Below are 24,675 nucleotides of genomic sequence, written 5' to 3' on the forward strand. Positions count from 1 at the left end.
CAGCTCACTGCAAGCCCTGCCTCCCGGGTTCACGCCATTCTCCTGCCTCAGCCTCCCGAGTAGCTGGGACCACAGGCGCCCAGGACCACGTCCGGCTAATTTTTTGTATTTTTTTTAAGTAGAGACGGGGTTTCACCATGTTGACCAGGATGGTCTCGATCTCCTGACCTTGTGATCCGCCTGCCTCGGCCTCCCAAAGTGCTGGGATTACAGGCATGAGCCACCACGCCCAGCCAAAACTGTATAAATTTTTTAAAAATTACTTTGGGTTTAGAAAAGTGACCAGTTCATGCTCTGTTGGTTGAACTATAAATTAACACAAACATTCTTGTGAAAAATTAAGAAATAATGATCCAAGTTCTTTTTAAAAAGTTCCTATATTTCAACCAAATAATTCTATATTAGAGAATTTATTCAAAGTAAACAATTTAGGAATGTAGAAAAAGATTTATATAAAAAATGTTCTGGGCTGGGCATGATGGCTTATGCCTGTCATACTAATGATATGGGAGGACAAGGCAGAAGGAATGCTTGAGGTCGGGAGTTGGAGATCATCCTGAGCAACATAGTGATACCCTGTCTCTACAAAACACTTAAAAGTTAGCCAAGCATGGGAATGTGCACCTGGAGTCCTAACTACTTAGGACGCTGAGGCAGGAGGATGGAGTTCAAGGCTGCAGGGAAGTATGGTCACACCAGTGAAGTCCAGCCCCAGGCACAGAGTGAGACCCTGTGCCTACAAATAATGATGATGATAAAAGATATTCCTTACATCATTAATTATAAGAACAAGATAATTTTTTTTTTTTTTTTTTTTTTTGAGACGGAGTCTCGCTCTGTCGCCCAGGCTGGAGTGCAGTGGCGCAATCTCGGCTCACTGCAAGCTCCGCCTCCCGGGTTCACGCCATTCTCCTGCCTCAGCCTCCCGAGTAGCTGGGACTACAGGCGCCCGCCACTGCGCCCGGCTAATTTTTTCTATTTTTAGTAGAGACGGGGTTTCACCGTGTTAGCCAGGATGGTCTCGATCTCCTGACCTTGTGATCCGCCCGCCTCGGCCTCCCAAAGTGCTGGGATTACAGGCGTGAGCCACCGCGCCCGGCCAAGAACAAGATAATTTTAAAACCCAAATTACAATTTGTTAAATGAATAACAAGATTTTATATGGTGGACTTCTATATGGCCATTAAGATTGCAAATATACATTCATTTATTAGAAGAGTTCACAGTTAATAATTTGTTTTATTATTTCCAAGAATTTCATATTCCACAAGACCAAAAATATTTCTCCCTCGTTAATCTGCAGAAGGTAAGTCAGCAATTACAAAAATTCTGATATATTGTCTTTAGTATAAATATTTCTTTAGAACTAGAATGTCATACCTCAAATCGTACAGCTCTTTCTCCCATTCAATTTTTTGATGCTCTAACTGTAATTTTGTCTTTTTTGTTTCAGATAGCTCATTTTGTAGTAGACTGACCGTATTTTCTGTTTGTTTAATTTTTACTCTAAGTTGGTCACAGCGATTATTCTTAAGTTTCAGTAAGCATTCACATAAACAAAATGTGTCTTGGATTCTTGGTAGGCTAACAGAATCTGTCAGGGAGAAAACAAGGTAGAAACAAAATATATGAGTACTTTTTCGGTATAAAAAACTGTGCATTTTAAACATTTTCTCCTTCATACATTGAACAAATATGCACTGAATGCCTACAATGTGGCAGACATTCTACTAAGCTCTGCAGATAAAACAGACAAGACCGCTACTCTCATTTAGCCTTAAGTGTAGTGAGGAGCAAAGACAACAAAAATGACAATTATAAATTCAGACAGATGGTCTAAGAAAACAGTTCTATGATCACATAGGAGAATTTGATCTATACTGGGTCCAGGGAAGATTTCCCTGAGGAAGAGATGACTACCCTGAGAAATGAAGGGTGAGAAGGAAGCAGTTAAGCAAAGGGGTAGAGAAGTATTCTAGCCAGTCGACAGAAGGTGCTGAAGCTCTGCTGCAATCTGCTTCTGGCCACAATGGACAGCAAGTACTGATTTACCTTCTTGCCTGAAACAACCAAAAAGGAAACAGAAAAAATACATTATACAATGATTTACCAGGGAGTGGACTTCAGGTAGTGAAGACAGTGATCTGATCCCCCTTAAGACAGGAAACAAATGAAATTCATACCAGCACTCCAGCTCCCTGCCTTCACAGAGTTTCCAGGCTACCACACAGAGAAAAAACTGACATAGAATCTGACTGGACGGTGGGAGAGGACAAAGAGGACTAAGATGGTGCATTTCCGGGTTCTTCATCACCAACTTATCCATGCGTGGGAAAATGCAGCCCGCGCCCAGGAAAAATACAGACCAACTGCGCAGGCGCAACATGGCGTCCGATCCAGGAAACCAAAACTTACCTGGCCGCACCTACAGAACGCCCGGACACAACCGTGTCCCGCCTATTGCCCTCCCACTCCCAAGCCTTAGACAGAAAACCGCGGCAGGCGCCTCCCGCGAACTTCCTCGGCCCCTCCTCATATGCGGACCTAGGAACCTTGCCCGAGAAGGCTGGAGGGACTTCCTCAGCCTCCACCGCCAGAGACCGGTGAACCTCGCCCTTTCTTCCTTCACATTGGCTAGCTAATAAAGTTTCTTTTTACCCTGCCTACTTGCCTTTAATCTCTGGCGCCTGCTCTGGTGGTTGCATAAAACAAATCAGGTGGTGCCGAACCCGGGAGGAGACCCCTCTTCAGGGCCCCCCAAGGTCCGAGGAGCCTCCTCCTTCCACGGCGCGGATGGACCAGGACCTAGACATGGCTTTCCACACCTCCATGTCTCCTAGGGGTGAGTACCTCTTGCCTCCCTCTCATACTCCTTGGCCAGAAGCCCTGCGCAGGCCCAAGGTTTTTTGGTCACCAGGTGACCCACAGGAGAGTTCCCAAAGGTAGAGACGTCTGCCCAAAGGAACTCCATTCCAGTCCATGTGAGACCCATCCAGGATGGAGACGTCCGCCTGGAGGTAATCTCCATTCCGGCTCCAGGAGCCTCCCGGTCTCTAGTGGCTCCAAAGGACACTTTGTAGCCAGGTAGAGTTTGGTTTCCGCCTATAGGCGAGAGAAAGGCAATGGGAAATCCCCAATCCAAAATACCTAGAGACACCCCTTTAGGGTGTCTTCTAACTAACCTCAAAACTTTACAATTAGAGCAAGATCTTAAATGAAAGCGACTGATTTTCCTCTCCACTGTGGCATGGCCCCAATATAAATTAAACAATCAATCTCAGTGGCCACCTGAAGGCACTCTAGACCGCAATATTCTACTCGATCTTGGCAGTTTCTGCCGGCACCTAGGCAAGTAGTCCAAAATTAACTATATACAAAAGAAGATTTTTTTTTCCTTTTAAGACTTGCGTTCTCGCCCAGACCTGTGTACCCAGTGTTCGATGGCCCAGGTCTTGTTCGCCAAAACCCGGTCCTCGGCCCCCACCTCAACATCAGAGAAGGACTCCACCTCCATTTTAGATAGGGCTGATGGCGGGGCACCTCCCTCCCGACCTTCCAACCCCCCTCCCTATGGACTTCCTACCGCCCCTCCCGAGGCTCCTCCCTCAGCCACTCCTCTCACCCCTCCCTATGGACTTCCCATTGCCCCTCCTGATGCTCCTCCTTCAGCCACTCCTCTCACCCCTCCCTATGGAGCTCCCACCACCCCGCCCGACACTCCTCCCTCAGCCACTCCTCTTACTTCTCCCATTACCACCCACATTTGCTCCAAGACCACGGTAGTGGCCCCCATTAGTCAGTCCTCTACCAGTCAGCCTGCCCCAACCCCCTCTACCAGTTAGCCTGTCTTAACCTACCCTACTGGTCAGTCTGTTCCAACCTCCCCTGCTAGTTTGTTGGCCCCCCTCCGAGAAGTTGCCGGAGCTGAAGGCGTGATTAGAGTCCACATCCCCTTTTCCCTGGCTGACTTTTCCAAAATTGAAGAACGACTCGGCGACTTCTCAGCCAACCCCACCTAATATTCCAAAGAGTTTCGATACCTAGGCCAGGCATACGACCTTACCTGGCATGACTTACATGTCATTCTTACTTCCACTCTTAACCCAGAGGAAAGAGAGTGCATTCTCGCAGCCGCCAGGCAACATGCAGATCAATGGCATTTAACCGACGCCACCGTCCTGTTAGGAGAGATGGCTGTCCCGTCCATAGAACCAGATTGGGATTACCAACTGCAGCAACCTGGCCGCCATAGGAGGGACATTATGATTCAATGTCTCTTGGCCGGTATGCAGGCAGCCTCTAACAAAATGGTCAATTTTGATAAATTAAAGGACATTATCCAACACCCAGATGAGAAGCCGGCTTCCTTCCTAAATCGTCTTACAGAGGCACTGGCCCAATTTACCCGGCTAGACCCCACTTCCCCAGCTGGGGCAGCTGTCCTAGTCTCCTATTTTATTTCCCAGTCAGCCTCAGATATTCGAAAAAAGCTAAAAAAAGGTTGAAGATGGGCCTCAGACTCCCATACAGAACTTAGTAAAATTGGCCTTCAAAGTTTTTAACTCCAGAGAGGAAGCAGCTGAGGCCGCAGAGCTAGACAAGGAGAAAAGAAGGGCTGTGCTTCAGGCGCAAGCTTTAGTGGCTGCCCTACAACCCGTGTTGCCCACTTTGCCAGCAGGGAAAACCAAAGATAAGTCTCTTAAGGGCTCCTGCTATAAATGCGGAGACCCAGGACACTGGGAAAACCAGTGTCCCCAGGCCAAGCCGGCCACTCTGTCTGGTCCATGCTTTAAGTGTGGCACAACTGGGCATTGGCCAAAGAGGTGTCCAAATCCTCGCCCGCCTACCACGTCGTGCCCAACCTGCCAACAGGAGAAACATTGGAAGTCTGATTGCCCCACCAGCAGGGCAGGCATTGCACCTCAACATGGTGCCTCTCCTCAAAGGCCAGAAGGCTCCTTCCAGCTTTTACACCTGGACGACGACTGATGGTGCCCACACTCAGAGACCCTGGTCACCCTCGCTGAGCCTAGGGTAACTCTACAGATAGCAGGTAAGCCAATTTCTTTTCTCATCAATACGGAGGCTACTTATTCTGTTTTGTCAACCTATGGAGGTCCTAGTCAGCCATCCACTATCTCAGTAGTTGGGCTAGACAGTAAACCGTCTAACCCTCGCCAGATCCCAATGTTAAATTACTGCCTGGACTATGCATGCTTTGCCCACTCTTTCCTCATCATGCCCTCTTGTCCCACCCCCCTCTTGGGATGAGACATCATAACCTAACTCAAAACATCTATTCCCCTTCTTTTTCTCCAGGTGACCAGGTTCTGCCCAAAGATCAACACCCTCCTCAAATTTTCCCACTTCCTCACTATTCTTCATCTTAACTGACTTTTCCCTCATAAACCCCATAGACACCCTCCTTCCTGACCCATCCCCCAACCAGTAGGTTTCCCGACTTTTTACTCTCATAGAAGACCTAGCTTGGCAGGGTGCCCTTTGTGATTTCAGCAATGTTGAACTTACCCTCTACACCTTTGTCATCATTATTATGGTTCACTCTAATTCCCCTAGTTACTCCTACTAATCCTAACTTTGTATGGAGATTCTCTATAACTGAAACCTGGTCTACAGACAACCAATACACTCAGTCATGCAGGGCACTGCAGATTGTCCCCCCCACCCAGGGTTGTCACTCTGCCCTCTCCCTAAATAAAATGTGGACTCATTAGGCCAGGACGAAGGACAGATACGGGGAAGGAGAGGCTATAACCAGAAGGCAGTAGAAAGCCCAGACCTCCCAAAGGGCCCCTGCTGCACTCAGTCCCTGTTGAGTCAGAGATAGGGAGAAGCCAGGAGGTAGGGGAGTTGGTGAGGGGAGCAGCCTTGGTGAGCGGGAGGTGGAGAGATGGAGACGGAGATGGAGATGGAGACAGAGAGATACAGACAGAGACAGAGAGAGGCAGAGATGGACAGAGACAGAGATGAAGAGATAGAGATGGAGACAGAGATAGGGAGAGACAGAGATGAAGAGAGACAGAGTGAGACAGAGATGGAGACAGAGATAGAGACAGAGACAGAGATGAGAGACAGAGATGAAGAGAGACAGAGTGAGACAGAGATGGAGAGAGATAGATGAAGAGATACTGAGATGGACAGAGACAGAGATGAAGAGAGACAGAGTGAGACAGAGATTCTTTTTTGCTACTGTACCCCAAACTCTTCATGGTGTAATTGCACTCAAGTTCCCAGCAAGACCCAGACAGCCCCCGTTGGAGGCTACTTTTAGTGTAACCAAACTCTATCTAAAACTCTTAACCATACCCCCATCACCCAATCCCTTTGCGTTCCGGTATCTTTAGTGCCTAGCTTAACCCTATATAGCGAAGGAGAATTGTCCGAACTAGCTTCCCAGCTCAGCCCCAGCAATAACATCCAAAAGCAGGCCGTTTTTCTTCCCTTAATTATCGAAGTTTCCCTAGCATCGTCCCTAGTAGCCTCAGGACTTGGAACAGGGGCCCTCACCCACTCGATTCAATCCACACAGACCCCCTCCACTGAGGTCCAGGCAGCCATAGAGGCTTCAGCTGAAAGTTTAGCCTCTTTGCAACGTCAAATCACCTCAGTGGCCCAGGTAGCAGCACAAAATAGATAGGCATTAGATCTTCTTACTGCTGAAAAAGGAGAGACATGCCTTTTCCTAGGAGAGCAGTGTTGCTACTACGTAAATGAATCAGGCCTGGTTGACACCAATGTCCAAACATTTAACAAGATCAAAAAGGAGCTTCAACAATTTAACACCCCCTTAACCCCCGGACCACCGGTATGGCTGCTGCCCATAGTACAGCAGATGCTCCCATTCCTAATTCCCATACTAATCCTCTGCCTTGCCTTATGTTTTGCTCCCATTTTAATAAAATTTCTCTGAGCCAGGGTCCAAGAAATCACCCGCGTCACCTTCAACCAGATGCTCCTACATCCCTACGTCCAGATACCAACCACAGACCCTAACTATGCCCCTTAACAGCAGGAAGCAGCCAGACAGACAATGACGCCCCCAATCACTATAATCAATAAAAGGTTGGACTGACTGGACAAGGGAAGAGGACAAAGACGACTAAGATGGTGCATTTCCAGGTTCTTCCTCACCAACTTACCAGTGCGCGGGAAAATGCAGCCCGCGCCTGGGAAAAATACAGACCAACTGCGCAGGCGCAACATGGCGTCCGATCCAGGAAACTGAAACTTGCCTGGCCGCACCTACGGAATGCCCCCAACATGCCCGTGTCCCGCCTATTGCCCTCCCACTCCCAAGCCTTAGACAGAAAAGCTGCTCCTGGCAGGTGCGCGGCACGAACTTCCTCGGCCCCTCCTCATATGCGGACCTAGGAACCTTGCCCGAGAACGCTGGAGCGACTTCCTCGGCCTCCACCGCCAAAGACTGATGAACCTTGCCCTTTCTTCCTTCACATTGGCTAGCTAATAAAGTTTCTTTTTACCTTGCCTACTTGCCTTTTCTCTGGCGCCTGCTCTGGTGGTCACATAAAACAAATCAGAATCCACCAGATTCCCGGAGATGATATGATGAAGCTGAGAGTCAGGTAAAGCCAAGGCAGATAGAGATCACAAAACAGAACACCGCAAAGGAGACAGAGTACAGGGAAAGAACACTGAAGATCTGCAAAAATACCTCCTGGGTATCTAGCAGAGTAACAAACAGCACATGTGTGCCAGAAAACCACCCCAGACCAAGGGGAAAAAACATCTAAAAAACGCTGTTAAGAAACATGTCTGGTGCTCACAATGTGCCAAAAAGAGTGTCCATTCCCATGAGTGATGCTGGGAAAACTCAGACTTCGCATGGCAATGAATAGCCATCACAAAGATCTTGCCTCAGGAGCAGGAAATTCGACCAAATCATAAAAGCAAGATCAGAAAGATCAAGCCGTTCACATGGAACTCAACTGTATATTAAAATTAAGCTCAAGCAGATAGGCAGAGGCATGGAAGATTTTTTTAAAGTGAACTACACTTGTAGAGATTAAATTACAATGTCAGGAATAAAAGCTAAAATGGATGGAAGTGAACACAGATTAGACATCACCAAAGAGAAGATTCATAAATTTGAGACATCAGTGAACTATGAGAAAACTTCAAGCAGGAATAAGTCCCCAAACAGGGAAAAAGAGAGACAGAAAAATAATAAAAAAAAGAATGGCCAAAACTTTCTAAATGTAAAGAAAACTATAATCCTACAAATCCAGAAGTATCTGGCTGGGAGAGAGGAAATGAAAGTATACTATTCCAATTTTCTTTTTAAAAAAATTTCAATAGGTTTTTGGGTAACAGGTGGTCCTTGATTACATGAATAAGTTCTTTAGTGATGGTTTCTGAGATTTTGGTGCACCCATCACCCAAGCAGCATACACTGTATCCAATCCATAGTCTTTTATCCCTCACCCGCTTGCCACCCTTTCCCCGCAAGTCCCCAACCTCCATTGTATCATTCTTCTGCCCCTGCATCCTCACAGCATAGCTCCCACTTAAAGTGAGAACAGACAATGTTTGGGTTTTCATTCATAATTTTCTTATGCCATATATGATATGCCATAATATTTTTTGAAGATGGACTGTGATAAGTTAAAATCATATACTATAAATTGTAGTGCAACCACTAAGATAGAAAAAAATAGTTATCGCTAATAAGCCATAAAAGGGAGATAAAAATAAATCATAAAAATTACTGCACTAATTGAGAAGAAGGCAGAAAAAGAACAAAGAACTGCAGGGACCAATGGAAATCAAACAGCTTGATGACAGACAAACCTAACTGTATCAATAAGCACATTATAAATGAAACTGGCCTAAAAATCTCAATTAAAAGGCAGATTGTCAGACTGGATAAAAATGCAAGAACCTACTCCATGCTTCCTATAAAAAAAAAAAGCACTTTAAATGTAAAAACATAAATTGTTCAAAAGAACAGAAAAAGATATACTAGGCTAGGAGTTGACAAAAGAAGCCTGAGAAGAAATGGCTATGTTAAGAACATGTAATCTCAAATGTTTGTGCACCTAATAAGAGCTTCAAAATATATGAGGCAAAAATCGATAGAAGAAATAGATAAATTCACAAGTACAGTCTGAGATTTGAATATCACTTACTCAATAAGTAATAAAACAAGGGAGCAGCAAATCAGCAAGAATGGAGTAGATTGGAACAACACCATGCTTCTCAAGTACCCAGGGAACACTTGCCAAAACAGACCACATTCTAGGTTCTACAACCAATCTTAATAAAAGAATTAAGTCAGAAGGATTTAAGTCATACAAAGTATGTTCCCTGACCACAAGGCAATCAAATCACAAATTAGTAACAAAGTATCTCATCAAAATATTCAAATATTTTAAAACAAAGTAACACATCTAAATAACCCTAGGCCAAAGACATGATGCAAAGAGAAATTAGAGAGTATTTTGAACTGAATGAAAATGAAAATACTACATATCAGGATTTGTGGAACACAGCTGCAACAGTACTTAAAATTTTTTAGCACTTAATGTCTATATTAGAAGACTCTCAAGTCAATGGTCTTGACTTTTATCTTAAGAAACTAAAAAAAGAGAAGAAACTAAAAAAGAAGAACAAATAAACTCAAAGCAAGCAGAGGAAATGATATAATAAACATCTGCTATGGTCTGACATTTGCATCCTCCCAGAACTCATATGCTGAAACTTAATCAGAGAGGTGATGTTATCAGAAGGTGGGGCTTCGTGGAGGTAATTAGCTTATGGGAGCCAAGCCCTCATGAATGGGATTAGTGCCCTTACATACAGACCCCAGAGGGCTCACTCACCTGTTCTGCTATATGAGGACACAGGGGGGAAAAAAGGGATCTATGAACCAGGAATTGGTCCCTCACCAGACACCAAATCTGCCAGCACCTAGATCTTGGATTTTTGTGAGAAATCTATTTCTGTTGTTTATAAGCTACCCAGTCTATGGTATTTTGTTATAGCAGGCCGAACAGACCACAACATCAAAGATGAAACCAATAAAACAGAAAAACGATAGGGGAAAAAAAATCAATAAAGCCACACACTTTGAGGAGGTCAATAAAAGTGATAAAACTCTATCTAGCCAGGTTGATAACAAAAAAGAAGATGCAAATTACTAATTTCAGAAACATAGTAATATGACACTTTTATAGATTCTACAGATACTGAAAGAATAGCAATATAATAAGGTGAGTTTTATGTGACTAAACATGACAACTTTGATAAAATGGACACTTTCCTTGAAAAACAAAAATTACCAAGGTTCAATCAAGAAGGAATAACCTGAACTGTCCTGTATCTATAAAAGAAAATAAAGCATAAGTAAAGCCTTCCTAGAAAGAAAACTCCAGTCCCAGATAGCTATGCTGGTGAATTCTACCAAATATTTAAGAAGTAATATAACAACTTTACATGACCTCTCCCCCTGCCCTCAAAGGAAAAAAAAAAACAGAGGAGAAATACAACTCATTCTGTCACTCTAGCATTACCCTGAACCAAAATCTGACAATGATATTACAAAAAGAGAAAACTCTCTCATGAACACGGTTGTAAAAAATTAACCAATTTCTCAAGAAACCAAGATATCCTCCTTTAGGTGAGCGAACAATCTCTGGTACAGCCATGCGATAATGAGCTATCATCTCATGAAAAGACATGAAGGAACCACAAAGCCATATTACCAAGTGAAAGATGCCAGTCTAAAGGCTATACACTGTCTGATACCAACTATATGACATTTTGGAAAAGGCAAAACTATAGATACAGTAAAAAAAAGTCAGTGGTTGCCAGGAGCTGGGGAGGGAAGGTGGGAGATGAACAGATGAAGCACAAAGGAGTTTTAAAGTTCTAAAACTACTTTGGATAATACTACAATGATAAATACATGTCCTTACACTTTTGTCCAGATTCACAGAATGTAAGACACCGAGACTGAACCCTAATATAAACTATGGACTTTGGGTGATTGTGACTATCAATTCAGGATCATCAATGAGATCAAGTGTACCACTCTGGTGAGGATATTGATAATTGTGGAGGCTATGCACGTGTCTGGGCAGTGAGTACAAGGATAATCTCTGTGCCTTACTCTCAATTTCACTGTGAAGCTAAAACTACTCTAAAAAACAGTCTTTTAAAATGTTCTAAATAAAACTTTGGCAAATCCAATCCAATGATATATTAGAAGGATAATACATCATAAACAAGTGGGGTTTATCCCTAAATACAGGGTTGGTTTGACATTAAAATACCAGTTATTCACCACATTAAAAAACTAAAAGAGAAAAACCATATGATCATCTCAGTAGATAGAGGCATTTGGTAAAATACAGCATTCATTCCTGATTTAAAAAAAAAAAATCCCTTTCAGTAACCAAAGAATACAAGGGAATGCCATCAGCACGATAAAGAGCATCTCTGATAAACCTACAGCTAACATGTGTCATGATGAAAAACTGAATATACTTTCCCTGTAACATCAGGAACGATACAGGAATGTCTCCTTTCACTATTTTAGTCAGCATTGTACTGAAGCCAGTGCAGTTAGGAAAGGAAAGCTACCTGAGTTGAAAGGAAGAGGTAAAACTGTCTTTATTCACAATCATGATCACATAATAGGGATGGGTAAAATCCAGCCTGCGGGGCAGCTTCTTATTTTTGCAAATAAAGTTTTATTGGAATGCAGCTGTGTTTTTTTAACATATGTATTGTCTATGGCTGGTCTCATACTACAATGGCAGAGTTGATCGGCTGTGGCAGAGACCATTTTGTCACAAGTTTAAAATATTTACTATGTTTAATAAGATAACAGTTTGAAAATGAAAAGGTTTGACTACCTTTGGTGTATGTAAAAAAGCTGATTGAATGGAATCTCAATTTTAAAAGTTCATAAGCTACCCAGATTGGAAAAGACAGTTCACCAAAGCAGATACACAGGTGGCAAATAAGCACATACAGGATGCTCAACATTATTAGTCCTTAGGGTAATGCACATTAAAACCATAATGATATGCATAATGCACACCCATCAGAATGGCTAAAATTTCAAAATTAAAAAACAGCAATAATAAGAGCTTGTGATGATACAGAACAACAAGAAATGTCATACGCCGCTGGTTGGAATGGAAAATCAATACAAATACTTTGGAAAACAATTTAGCAGTTTCTTCATAAAGAAATACAAAGGGACAAGAAGAGACTTTTATGGATGATGAACATGTTAACTTTCTTGATTATGGTGATGGTTTCAAATGTGCATATGATTGTATATTTTATATACATGCAATCCATCTTATATCAATTATACCTCACTGAAGCTATCAACTGCTGGAACAAACATCTAAGACTCTGGGTGGGACACAGAGAAAGAGAAGAGTAAAAACAATGCAGGGTAAAGCTAGAGAATTCAGATTTCTAACCTTATAGCAATGAGAAGTAGTAGCTGAGTTATAAGCAAAGGAATAACATGATCAGATACAAATTTTAAAAAATTTATCATTATGATTGCAGAGTAGACCATGGTTTTGAGAAGTGGGGTATTCGGGAAAACAGTTCTAAGATTCCTAAGTTCCTAAGATTCTCACAGCATTCCAGGTAGAGAAGAATATGGTAACCTGACATTGGGGGTAAGGAATAGGAGAGAAACAGTCAACAAAAAGACTGGGTGTGCCATTCACACTGAGCAAAGTACAGTGGAGTTACCATAGCTCTTTGGTGTACAGTATAAATTAGTTCTCTATTTTAACACTGAGCATATTTCTGAGATAAGCTTCACTATCATAGGTCAGTTCTCAGCAATGTATACACACATTACTGCAGGATACATCAAAAGGCCTTGCATTTATGCAATGGTCCTACCTTTACACTCCATTCTAAGTTGTTCCATCAGCAACATAAAGTTCTCATAAACAGAATGAGACAACTCACAATTCTCTGAGGCTGTTTCAGATGGCTCCACTGAGTCAGCAAAGTCAGCCCCAGGATGTATTTGGTTTTTGACCTATAAGATAAATAATACTGTTTCAAAATGTCTTTGTAAGATTTATAGCATATACTAAATGTACATAAGTGGTATTTCTCCATTTGTTTTGTATGAGCAAAACCACAGGTACTTCTTAAAGCAACAGAATGTTCTTAAAAGGTACTATTATCAATGGCTACTGTTTCTTAATCACTTTTTCTAAGCAAACAGCTTTACAACAAAACATTGTTTTTTTATTTACCTTTTAGAACATGTTTTTTAAAAATAGTATTTTAGATCATTTACTTTTTTACAATACCTTGTTATTTTCATTAGATGCTTTATCTGCAGACCTGAAAAAAGAAACAATTCCTTTTAGAAAAATAGCAAAGATGTAAAATACAAAGAATATCTAATACTACTGTTTTATCCTATAAAATATCTGCATTTGTGTTACTTCTTCTATTCATCAAGTGCACAGGTAATTTTTTTACAGGTGATGTAAAATTCAGTAATTTTCTGCAATGGACATTAAACTATAAACAGAAGCAGCAACATTAAGGGATAAAGAAATTTACTACTACTAATATGATTACAAAGAATTAAATTTAGGCCAAGATTTCTCATAGTAAAACCAAAAGAAAAAAAACATGTTACCTGCATTATGTGATAAAAATAAATATACCAGGTCTCATTGTTGTCCTTTTCAATAAAAACAAGCTTTTACGGGCACTAAAACCTATTTGGAAAATATTGCTCACATTCTTACATAGGGGAAACCCTTTTTTAATGATGATATTAGTTAGCTTTTTCTTGACTTACTATGCAGATACTATTCATCATTCTGAGCACTGTCCATGTGTCAAACTCATATAATCCTCATAACAATTCTGTGAGGTCAGTAACATACTAAGAATTTTATAAAGAAAGAAAATAGGCACAGAAGGGCCAAGTGACTTTCCTCAGCCCATACAGCTGGCCAGTAGCAGACCCAGAACTCAAACCCAAGAATTCTGCCTCAAAAACATGTGTTTCATGATATGCTGTGAAGGGAACATTTATTTGCAAGTGTTTTAAAGAGAGACAATAGCAGACAAACTCATATTGTCGTTCCATTTCTGACCACAACTGTAAATAACTTCAGAATCTTGCAATTTTTTCTAATAAAAAAACTTCATACAGAGGCAAGTTCAGAAACCTATTTTCAAAAAACTAAAAAGTATTTTTAATCAAATCCATCAACAGGTGTTCATTCATGTATTCATCCATTCATTAATACATTCAACAAATAAATACTCATTGAGCACACAATACATGCGGATGGCAATGTTGGTCCAGGGGAACATGGTTTCGATAATTTAGAACTTTATAATCCATTGTAGGGCAACTTGATTAAATATTTTTTTAAAAAACTTTATAGGCCAGGTGCAGTGGCTCATGCCTGTAATCTCAGCACTTTGGGAGGCCAAGGTGGGTGGATAATGAGGTCAGGAGTTCAAGACCAGCCTGCCCAAGATGGTGAAACCCTGTCTCTACTAAAAATACAAAAAATAGCTGGGTGCGGTGGCGGGCGCCCGTAATCCCAGCTACTCAGGAGGCTGAGACAGGAGAATCACTTGAACCCGGGAAGTAGAGGTTGCAGTGAGCTGAGATCGTGCCACTGCACTCAAGCCTGGGTGACAGAGCAAGACTTTGCCACCAAAAAAAAAAAAAATCACTTTATAATCCAGAAGTAATAATCTGTGATAGATTGTCAACAGTTAGCTTTTCTAAAGTACTTGAACAAAACCCTCCCTTTCTCCTCAGAATCTAAACAACTATAAAGTTGATACTCCTGACATTTTAGAGTACCTTAGCAGATCATACCTATTCATCAGGGATGTTTAAATTCTATTCAATATGGCCTAAGTGTTTGCATGTTTATTATTTCACAATTTTAAAAAATCTGCATATGATAATTTAAATTTTAGGTCACCATTTACATGTTCAGTTACACTAATATGTTACATTTCTGAACTAATACGCTAATATGTTACATTTCTGAACTAATGCTGAAGGAACAAACTCTTACCATAAAACTCTATATGAATAAACCCTTTAAGGACAATTAGTTTGCTAAAAATCTACAAAAGATAATGAATCGAGCTTTCAAACACTTAGACATACAAACAAAATTAAATCTCATAAACATGTTCTCCTTGTCCCTATCATTCCCAGCAGCATACAAACATACTCTAAAAGCTTCTATTTTAAAATAAAAAAGAAAGAAAATTCCCTTGAATCCCACATTCTTCTTCAGTTATCACTCATTTCTCTATTGCCTTTCCCAGTAATGGTTCCCTCAAGGGGTGTCTATGCTTATCCACTACAGTCAGGGTTCCATGGCAATTATTTATTCAAACTGCTCCTTGTCAAAGTCACCAGCCCTCATCATAATCGGTCTTTCAGTGTTGATATAGTTGAGTATTCTCTAGCTTTGGCAGACTACACTATTTTCTATTTCCAGAAAAAGTAACCACTGCGAATATTCCTTCTCAGAGAAATAAAGAATTTTTACATTTTAGCTTCTTTCAACCTAATCTATTTCACTTAAACTGCTGTCATCATCTTCCTGTAGCAGACCACGAGTTACTAAATTAGCCTTCTCAAACTTTGGTGTAATCACAGATTATTTTGAAGTCCATTTTTTATTTTCATTTTTCTTTACTTCCTTCATATGTAACGCAGAACCACAACTTAAAAAAATCTATAAAAAGCCAACGTTTTATAATAATTCTACTGATAACAAATAAAAAACAATTTTGTAAAATTCCAACTCTTTCCCATCTCAATTCATTAATTTAAAAAACACAGTTATGAATTATCAACAACATATAAAGAAATATATATTTCCTGCCTCAAAAACCAGGTAATATGCAATTATGATACAATGTGTAGTTTAAGAGCTGATATATGAAAAGCTATATTTTAGCACAAGGAAGGCATTACAGAAGAGGCAAAATATAAGAGGAGTTCACCAGAGAAAAACAGAGAAAACTACTCCACTTGGAGAATGGAATGAGGGCACAAAGATTAGTCCCATGGAGTCTAGGTGTTTCCTAGGAACTTGAATGGAAAAATGTAAAACACAAGGAAAATAAGAATGGAAGATGAATGCTACACTAAAAAGCTGGAGTCAGCCAGGCGCGGTGACTCACGCCTGTAATCCCAGCACTTTGGGAGGCCGAGGCAGGTGGATCATGAGGTCAACAGATCAAGACCATCCTGGCCAACATGGTGAAACCCTGTCTCTACTAAAAATACAAAAATTAGCTGGGCGTGGTGGCGCACCTGTAGTCCTAGCTACTCGGGAGGCTGAGGCAGAAGAATCTCTTGAACCCGAGAGCCGAAGGTTGCAGTGAGCTGAGATCGCCACTGCACTCCAGCCTGGTGACAGAGTAAGACTCCGTCACAAAGAAAAAAGAAAAAACAAAAACAAAAACAAAAAACAGCTGGATTCCACTGCACACAGGCAATGACTCTTACACATGAAACTCATATTTAGATCTGTGCTATGTTTTGGGTTTTGTTTTTAAATATAATAATGTTTAAACAGATTAAACAAAGTTTTAAAAATAACAGGCACATATTACATGAAAGAAGAAATCAGGAAAATGTCTTGGGAAGAAAAAAATCTTACTGTTAAAATTCCTAAATGTCATTATAATCATTATATATAGTTCAAAAATAGCAATATTCTGATTAGTTATATAAGTTTGTTTGAAAATAAAATAATTTGGTAAATTTCCTACATGTTTAGTCTAGTATTTAGTCTTAATATAAAAAGTTGAATTTGCCAGTAGAAAATTGTAATTACTTTTTTATGAAGTAAACACACATTATGTCACTATCATTGCATGGAACAGAAAGTAAACCAAAAAACAAGATTAAGGAATAAAAAAAAAACAAAAGAGTATCACTATCATATAACTACATACATTAACAAAGAGACAAACATTTCCCACTGGAGATTATGTTAGGAGTTTAGCAGAAGTCTCTGAAAATACCAAAAACTGAAACAAAACTAGTAATTGCTTTTTGTTTGTTTGTTTTTTAACTATGTAGAGAATTTTTCTGGTTAAGACTAAGCATCAAAAAAAGACATCCTCCTTAGAGCAATTATTAAACAATTCCTCTTGACCCACACTTCCAAATTAAGTCCATAGTTCTGGAATATGAAATCATTTTCATTTTAAACATAGTTGATGGAAGGCAACTTTTAAACAGAAAACTGCAGTTTAAAGTTGCCTCAAACTTAGGAAAGAACTGACCTGTAGCCATGGTAGTAACAAGCAACCACCCACAGCCAGTTGTAAATACAGTCAATCAATCAGTGACCATTGGCCTCTCTCACCAACCAATATCAATGTGGGCCACTTGCTTCTGAAAGACAGCCAATCAAACACAAACTCACCCCAATCCACAAACCTGGGAGTATTAACCAACCCACAGCAGCCTTGCTCGGACAGCCATGTTTCTCCAGATGATGTCAACCCTCTTATGCCGCTGAGAGTCTGCCAATCCTTCAAGCCCGCTCCTCCCACAACCCTATGTAAGATCAACAGTTGCTCTGTCAGAATATAGAGTGCCTGATCAGCATAGCTCTCTTACAGAAAACAATACATTCCAACTTGGTCTTCTAACTTCAAGTACTGAAGGTTCGTAATCACTTGGAAACAACTTTTAAGTCCATTAAATTTACCACCCTTATATTTTAATTTTCTTTATAAATTACCAATGAAGTATATAATTCCTTTGATCCATTTTATCATAAGTAAAATTATCATGATTATTAGTAAAAGAATAGTGAGCAACCACAATATTGAGCTTTTCTCTCTAATGGAATTAGAAAACTATTAATATAAACAATGTAGCTTATTACAAAGAGTCAAAAAATCCAAAAATGCATATAATTGCCAGGCAAAGGTGTTAGAATGAGCCTGTGTCAAACCTTTTTTTTTTTCTTTTTTTTCACATGAGAATCAGTCTAATGTTTAAAACAATACATAGAAGGGTAAACTCCACTTGCTCATTTAATAAGTATTTATTGAGTAGCTACTTATTGCAAGCTAGGCTCTTTTCTAGACACACAAAAATCCTACTCATGGGAGTGAAATAAACACCATAACAGTAGATAGATTAGGCAAAATATACAGTGTTAGAGGAGAAAAACTAAAGCAGGAAAATGAAATGTTTACAGGTTTGAGAGGAGGGGTGGGGGGAATTCTAGGATAGCCAGAAAAGTCCTTACTGAGAAAGGGGCTTTGAAGTAAAGAACTGAAGGAATGCAAAGAGAAAGCCAGGAGGCTAGCTGAGGAAAAGGCATCCCAGACACAGGGGAATGCCCAGTCAGAGGTCTGCCTGGAGTGTTTACGCAATAGTGATAGAACAGGAAGAGCAAGAAGTTCAGTGAGAGCAAAGGGAATAAGAAACAGAAGTTTAAGTGAGAGAGAGAACAGGGCATATCACGTGTTGCCTTCTAGGTATGAGGAGGAACCCTGACACATACTCAGAGTGAAATGGGAGGCAATCAGATGGTCTGAGCAGAGGAATGACATTCATCTGACTTATGTTTTAAATACGGCCACTGAGTTAAGGATTAATGAAAAGAAGTTTCTTTAAAAAAACGAAACAAAACAAAACAAAAACAGAAAGACCAATTAACAGTCTATTACATGCATCTAGACAGTGGATGGTGGTGGCTTGGAAATGGAAGATATGACTGGCTTCTGGATATATTCTTCAGGTACTCCTGACAAGATCTGCTGACAGACTAGATGTGAGGTGTCAGAGAGAGAGGTGAGTCAAGGATGACACCTTAGTCTCTAGCAGAGCAACTGTAAGAGTTGCCATAAATGCAAGTAGGAAAGACTATGAGAGGGGTAGGTATGAGAAAGAATATCGGTACCCCAATCTTGGACCTGGTAAGTTTGTGATACCTAACAGTTCATGACCAATCAAACAGAGATGTCAAGTAGGCAGGTTGGCATAGAAGTCTGGAATTAAGGAGAGAGATCTAGGCTGCAGACATGTGTTTGGAAATCATTAGCACACACAAGGTAGTAAAAGTCATGAGAAAGAAGATTGAGGACTGCATCCTGGGACATACCATGTGTAAAAGGTGGGATATGAGAAGAAAGCAAAACAGACTATGACAGATGAACTAGAAAGGCAGGAAGAAAAGTCAGGTGAGTGAGTGAGATCCTGAAAGCCAAGTGAAGATACTGTTATGGAGGAGAGAGTTTTCCATTGGGTCCAATATTGCTGACAGGTTAAATAAAATGAGGTCTAAGAAACAATGTCTAGATTTACAAATCAGTGGTAAACTTGAGAACAACAATCTTGGAAGAGTGGTGGGAGTGAAAATTACTAGTGTCAGCTCAAGAGTGAATGGACAGGAAATCTGAATCCATGAGTATAAATCATTCTTTCAAGGTCATGAGTATAAACCATTCTTTCAAGGCCAACATACCTAGGGGCGTGACGTTGATGATCTAATTTTCTTCTTGTTTAGCTGTATTTTTCAATTCTTATATAACTATATACTATATTTTTACCCTTTAAAAGTTTTATTAAATCATATCTATATGGCATTTTTGAAATGCCAGATGAAGGTATTAAATAAAAAATTCATTAACTTATAAAACCAAAAGACCTCTTGAACATTTCTAGATTATATAAGCTGATTATCATTTGCTCATGCTTATATATAAAGACCAAGGAAGACTAACAGTTTCAGGAGAAGTATTTCTTGCTTGATAAAAATCATCTACCTCTAGAATATTTTATACTCATCAAATATACAAAGTAATAGTCAAAATATGGAATTCTATAACAAGAATGAAAGGGGACATATGCAGAAAATAATCTTATTTTGTAAACCAAATTTGTCGAAATTATATGAAGCTACTGTTGAAAAATATGGTGTGTTTCCTACTGAAATACATTATCTTTTAAAGGGAAGGATAATGGCATGCATGTAGGGTACCTTTAAAAAGAGGATTCACTGCATAATAGCACATTGGTTTTAGCCCAAGGATCAGCAAATTGGTGCCTGTGGACCAAATCCAGCCCACTGCCTGTTTTCATAAGGAAATTTCCTTGAAATACAGCCACACTTATTCCCTTTATAATTCACAAGGCCTAAAATATTTGCTAACTGACTCTTTACAAAAAGAGCTGTCCAATTCTTAGTTCAGTAAATCTAAGGTCCTCTGTTGTATTTTAGCAAGTCTTACCTAGTATATTGAAATGCTTATACGGAATATGAATCCCTATGTGCAATCCCTTGGCAATATTCAGATTAATTTGAGGATCTGGTATTTCAGCACTCATGCATTGAGAACAAAAAACAAAAATTTAATAACTAGAATTATGTTGCTAACAAGGTACAGTGTCAATGTAGCATGTAGCTAGCTTCCTTTTGTAACTCAGTAGATATTATGAGAATTCCAACAAAACTGGCTTAAGATGTGTCATTAAACCAAAGCCTTTAAATAGACTTTAATTGTGAAATAATAAGTACACTCCAGGTCTAACAACTTCTTTTATTAAAATGCTTGCATACTACATTATTTTCTGGGTATGACAATTGTACTATTTCCTTATTGCTAAGGATTTCGACTATCTCCAACTTTTTGATATTACAATGCTATAATAAATATCCTTATACATAAGTATATATATAACATATGTAAATATCCTTAACATAAATATATCATATATACTTAATATTATATTTAACCTATTAGCCTATTGTATGTTATATACTACATGTAATGTCTTTAACACATATGTGTATGTGTTTACACAAGTCATATTTTCCTGTAGGATCGCATCCCAAAAGTGAAGTTGTTAGGTTAAAGAAGTGACGTATTTGAAATTTTGATACATGCTACTAAATTACCCTGCAAAAAGGATTCATCAATTTCATTTAACAGCAGTGTATAAAAATGCCTTTTTCTTCACATTTGCCAATACTTCCTATTTATTAAATAAAATATCAATATGATTGGAAAACATGGTATCTCATTGTTAGTTTGCATTTTTCTGATAACCAAGGAAGGCTGAATATCCTAGTAAAAGTATAAAATTTGTTCATCATGAATATTAGCCCAAATTAGAATTCATTTCATAGCACATAATTGTCTCCTATTTTTTGTTTCTGTTTCTGGTTTTTTTTTTTTTTTTTTTTTTTGAGATGGAGTTTCACTCTTGTTGCCCAGGCTGGAGTGCAATGGCATGATCACGGCTCACCGCAAACTCTGCCTCCCACAATCTCCGCCTCCCGGATTCAAGCGATTCTCTTGCCTCAGCCTCCTGAGTAACTAGGATTACAGGAATGCACCACTACACCTGGCTAATTCTGTAGTTTTAGTAGACACAGGGTTTCTCCATGTTGATCAGGCTGGTCTTGAACTCTCAACCTCAGGTGATTCACCTGCCTTGGCCTCCCAAAGTGCTGGATTACAGGCGTGAGCCACAGTGCCTGGCCAATTGTCTCCTGTTAAACGTTGCTGTAGACTTACCTGTCATGCTCTCCATTCTCCTTCCTAGGAATCTGCTGATTTAGTCCATCATCATCACTGCCAACAGTAGCACCATCAGTTAGGGTTCCTGTTAATTCCGTTCTATTACTTATGTGCTTCTCTATTTCTTCTTCAACCTTGAGTGAGAGTTTGATGTTAAGGATGATTGTTATTGCTTTATTCAATACAAAGAACTTCTTTCTGCTTTCATTGATTTCATCACTCGACTCAGTTTAATTATCATACTTTTAGTCATTAAAATATTTGGTGCTTACTTTAATTTTATCACATCTGGAACTATCATCATATAATTATTTTAAGTTTATCATCAACATTTTTGTAAAGTCAGCTTCATTTCTGTTTCAATGAATGAGACAGAATTTTCCAAAATTTCAACAAGGGCCCTCCTTAATTTTGTGTTTTTATTCTCAACCACCCTTCACTATGTATTACGAATTTTTACCTAATTTGACTGGCACAAACACAGAAATAAGAAGACAAAGACACAAAGCATGTCTTCTTCTGTCTTTGCCACTTGGCTTTCATATTAAACAGTGAGATTGAGAGGATACAACACTGTGGGGCTTCAGGAACAGAAAGGAAGCTTCCCTTTTCTGCACTAAGTAATTCTTTTCTCCCACTAACTTTTGTCTTTTTTTTTTTTTTTTCATGTGAATCCTGGGATATCAAAAAGGTGAAGGGGCTTACTGAAATACAAGTCTGCCACAACACAAAAAGCAGAGTGAAACTGCTGAGCTAGGGTGGAATTCTGGAAATGGGATGCTTCCCAAATTTCACGTTCAATAGCCATAAAAGTTTATAGCTGGGGGATATACAATATAAGAGTCTACTTTAGCCTACTGTCTATTGATAACTGGGCTAACACCAAAAATGATTAAAATGATTGATCCAAAGCCCCTAAGTGCCATTACCTAGCATTTTGTGGCACCAAAAGAGACAATACAACTCCATAATGCTGAATCAGACAAACTCAGCAAATTAATCAGATAGGTTAAAAGTGTGACTTGGGCAAAATAATTTAATGCCTTAGCGGAGGGTGGGAGGCCTGCCCTAATCAATGTAGAAGATTCAGCTTTCTACTTTGGCATCATATACTAAGTTTTTGGCTAAGCATTTATGCTACTTATATGGAAAAAATATATATGCCCAAACTTACTGTACTTTATTAAACAACATAACACAAAAGTCTGATTCAACAAAAACAGTGGAGAGTGGTTATATTAACAAATATATTAAAGGTATACACTTGTTGTTGAAAAATATTTAAAGTGGTCATGATGGAATTGTAAGTTCCAACAGTTTGAGTTAAACAGATAAACCTGAAAAGCACAATAAACAGATTCATTGGCCAGGAATATTTGCTGTAGCTCTCAGGGCTGGATACTTTTTTTTTTCTTTTCTAAGAGATGAGGTCTCACTATGTTGCCCAGGCTGGAATGCAGTAGCTATTCACAGGCACGATCCCACTACTGATCAGCACGGGAATTACTTACGACTTGCTCCATTTCCGACCTGGGCCAGTTCACCCTTCCTTAGCCAACCTGGTGGTGCCCCGCTCCCAGGAGGTCACCATATTGATGCCGAACTTAGTGTGAACACCTGATCGGCATAGCACACTATGGCCCAGAACACCTGGCCTCAAGCGATCCTCCTGCTTCAGGCTCCCAAGTAGCTGAGGCTACAGGTGTTTGCCACCATGCCTGCCAGATACATTTTTATATCTCTTCTTAGTCATTGCTTCCTTTCTACTGTATTCCCATCTTATTGTTAGACACAACTCATCTTTAAGTCAGTAAAAGGAAAAAGCCCTCAAGCTCCTCACATTTTCTTTAGCGATTTTCTTGATGCTTCTCCTGGTTCTGAAGGTCATATGATATATGGCTAAATGAGTTTCACAATCCATACGCCACTTGGAAGACTGACAGAGAGACTTAGGTCAATTAAGAAACAAAGATTATGAAAAAGTTTTCCTAAACTCCTATTACTTAGAAATCATCTGTTTCTACACACAATTCCAGATTTGGACAACCAAACTGTATGCTTTTCATGTGCTTTTCCTAAGTTGAAAATCAGAATGGACCAGATAATTAATAGAGAAAAAACAAAGAGTGGCAGCAAGTAAAACCCTACCTCTTTATGAAGTTGAATGTTTTCTTTCTTCAAAGCCAGGAACTCTTCTTCTAATGTGTCGACCTCATTCTTAAACTTTTGCATGTCTTGCTGTAATTCCTCATGTAGATATACTTCTGATGTTCTGTCAGAATCTGGTGGTAAAGAACTCAGATTTTCTAATTTAGGTTTCAGGCTTTTATAGTTATTTGTACTGCAACTGTCACTATTTTGGTTCACATTTTTTGTCAAGGGGTAGGGGACAGGAAAGAGTGAGAGCATGACAGGCAGCAACAAAAGGCAGAGAGAGGCCTGAAAGAGTATATGTATTTGCCTACAATCAAGGGATGGGTCAGCAGGACAGGACCGGAAGTTCAGTAAGGCCAGAGAAAGGGCACACGGTGGAAAGGGCTAAAGATGGAGAGCAGAGCAGAAGTTACATTATGAAAGCCTTATGTATAATTTTAAATGAGTGGACACTAATGTTCTTAAGAGTGGTCCCTGGTCTTATTTGCACTGGTGATAAAACACTGTCAATGCCAAAACCAACATCCCTAGTGAACACATTTATTAACGCAAGGTGGTAGCTCATGTGGACACAGTCAAGGAGATACTATGCAGCAAATTCTTAATGAGTCTCATTAATTACTGACTTGGAAAGTCAATTCTATAATACACAAAGTTATAGAAATGATAGGAAGTACTTAATATTTGCTTTTGGAAGGTTTTTTTGTTTTTTGTTTTTTGAGATGGGGTCTCCCTCTATTGCCCAGGCTGGAGTGCAGTGGCGCAATCTCGGCTCACTGCAACCTCCACCTCCTGGGTTCAAGTGATTCTCCTGCTTCAGCCTCCTGAGTAGCTGGGATTACAGGTGTGCATCACCACAGCCGGTTGGTGTTTTTTTTTTTTGTATTTTTAGTAGAGATGGGATTTCACCATATTGGCCGGACTGGTCTC

The 24,675-nt window shown here is 39.7% G+C and overlaps 1 protein-coding gene across 1 annotated transcript in view; it reads right to left on the minus strand.

Moving 5' to 3' along the window:
* Positions 1 to 820: 820 nt before the first annotated feature.
* Positions 821 to 24,675, minus strand: part of CCDC144A (coiled-coil domain containing 144A) — a 35,214-nt gene continuing 11,359 nt past the window's right edge. The window contains 6 exon segments of the mRNA XM_037987912.2: positions 821 to 1,594; positions 12,919 to 13,060; positions 13,341 to 13,374; positions 21,589 to 21,725; positions 23,740 to 24,129; positions 24,372 to 24,385. Of these exon segments, the coding sequence (XP_037843840.2) occupies positions 1,344 to 1,594; positions 12,919 to 13,060; positions 13,341 to 13,374; positions 21,589 to 21,725; positions 23,740 to 24,129; positions 24,372 to 24,385 (968 nt within the window). The 3' untranslated portion in view covers positions 821 to 1,343.

Source organism: Chlorocebus sabaeus, chromosome 16 (assembly GCF_047675955.1).
Source record: "Chlorocebus sabaeus isolate Y175 chromosome 16, mChlSab1.0.hap1, whole genome shotgun sequence".
NCBI classification, from domain to species: Eukaryota; Metazoa; Chordata; class Mammalia; order Primates; family Cercopithecidae; genus Chlorocebus; species Chlorocebus sabaeus.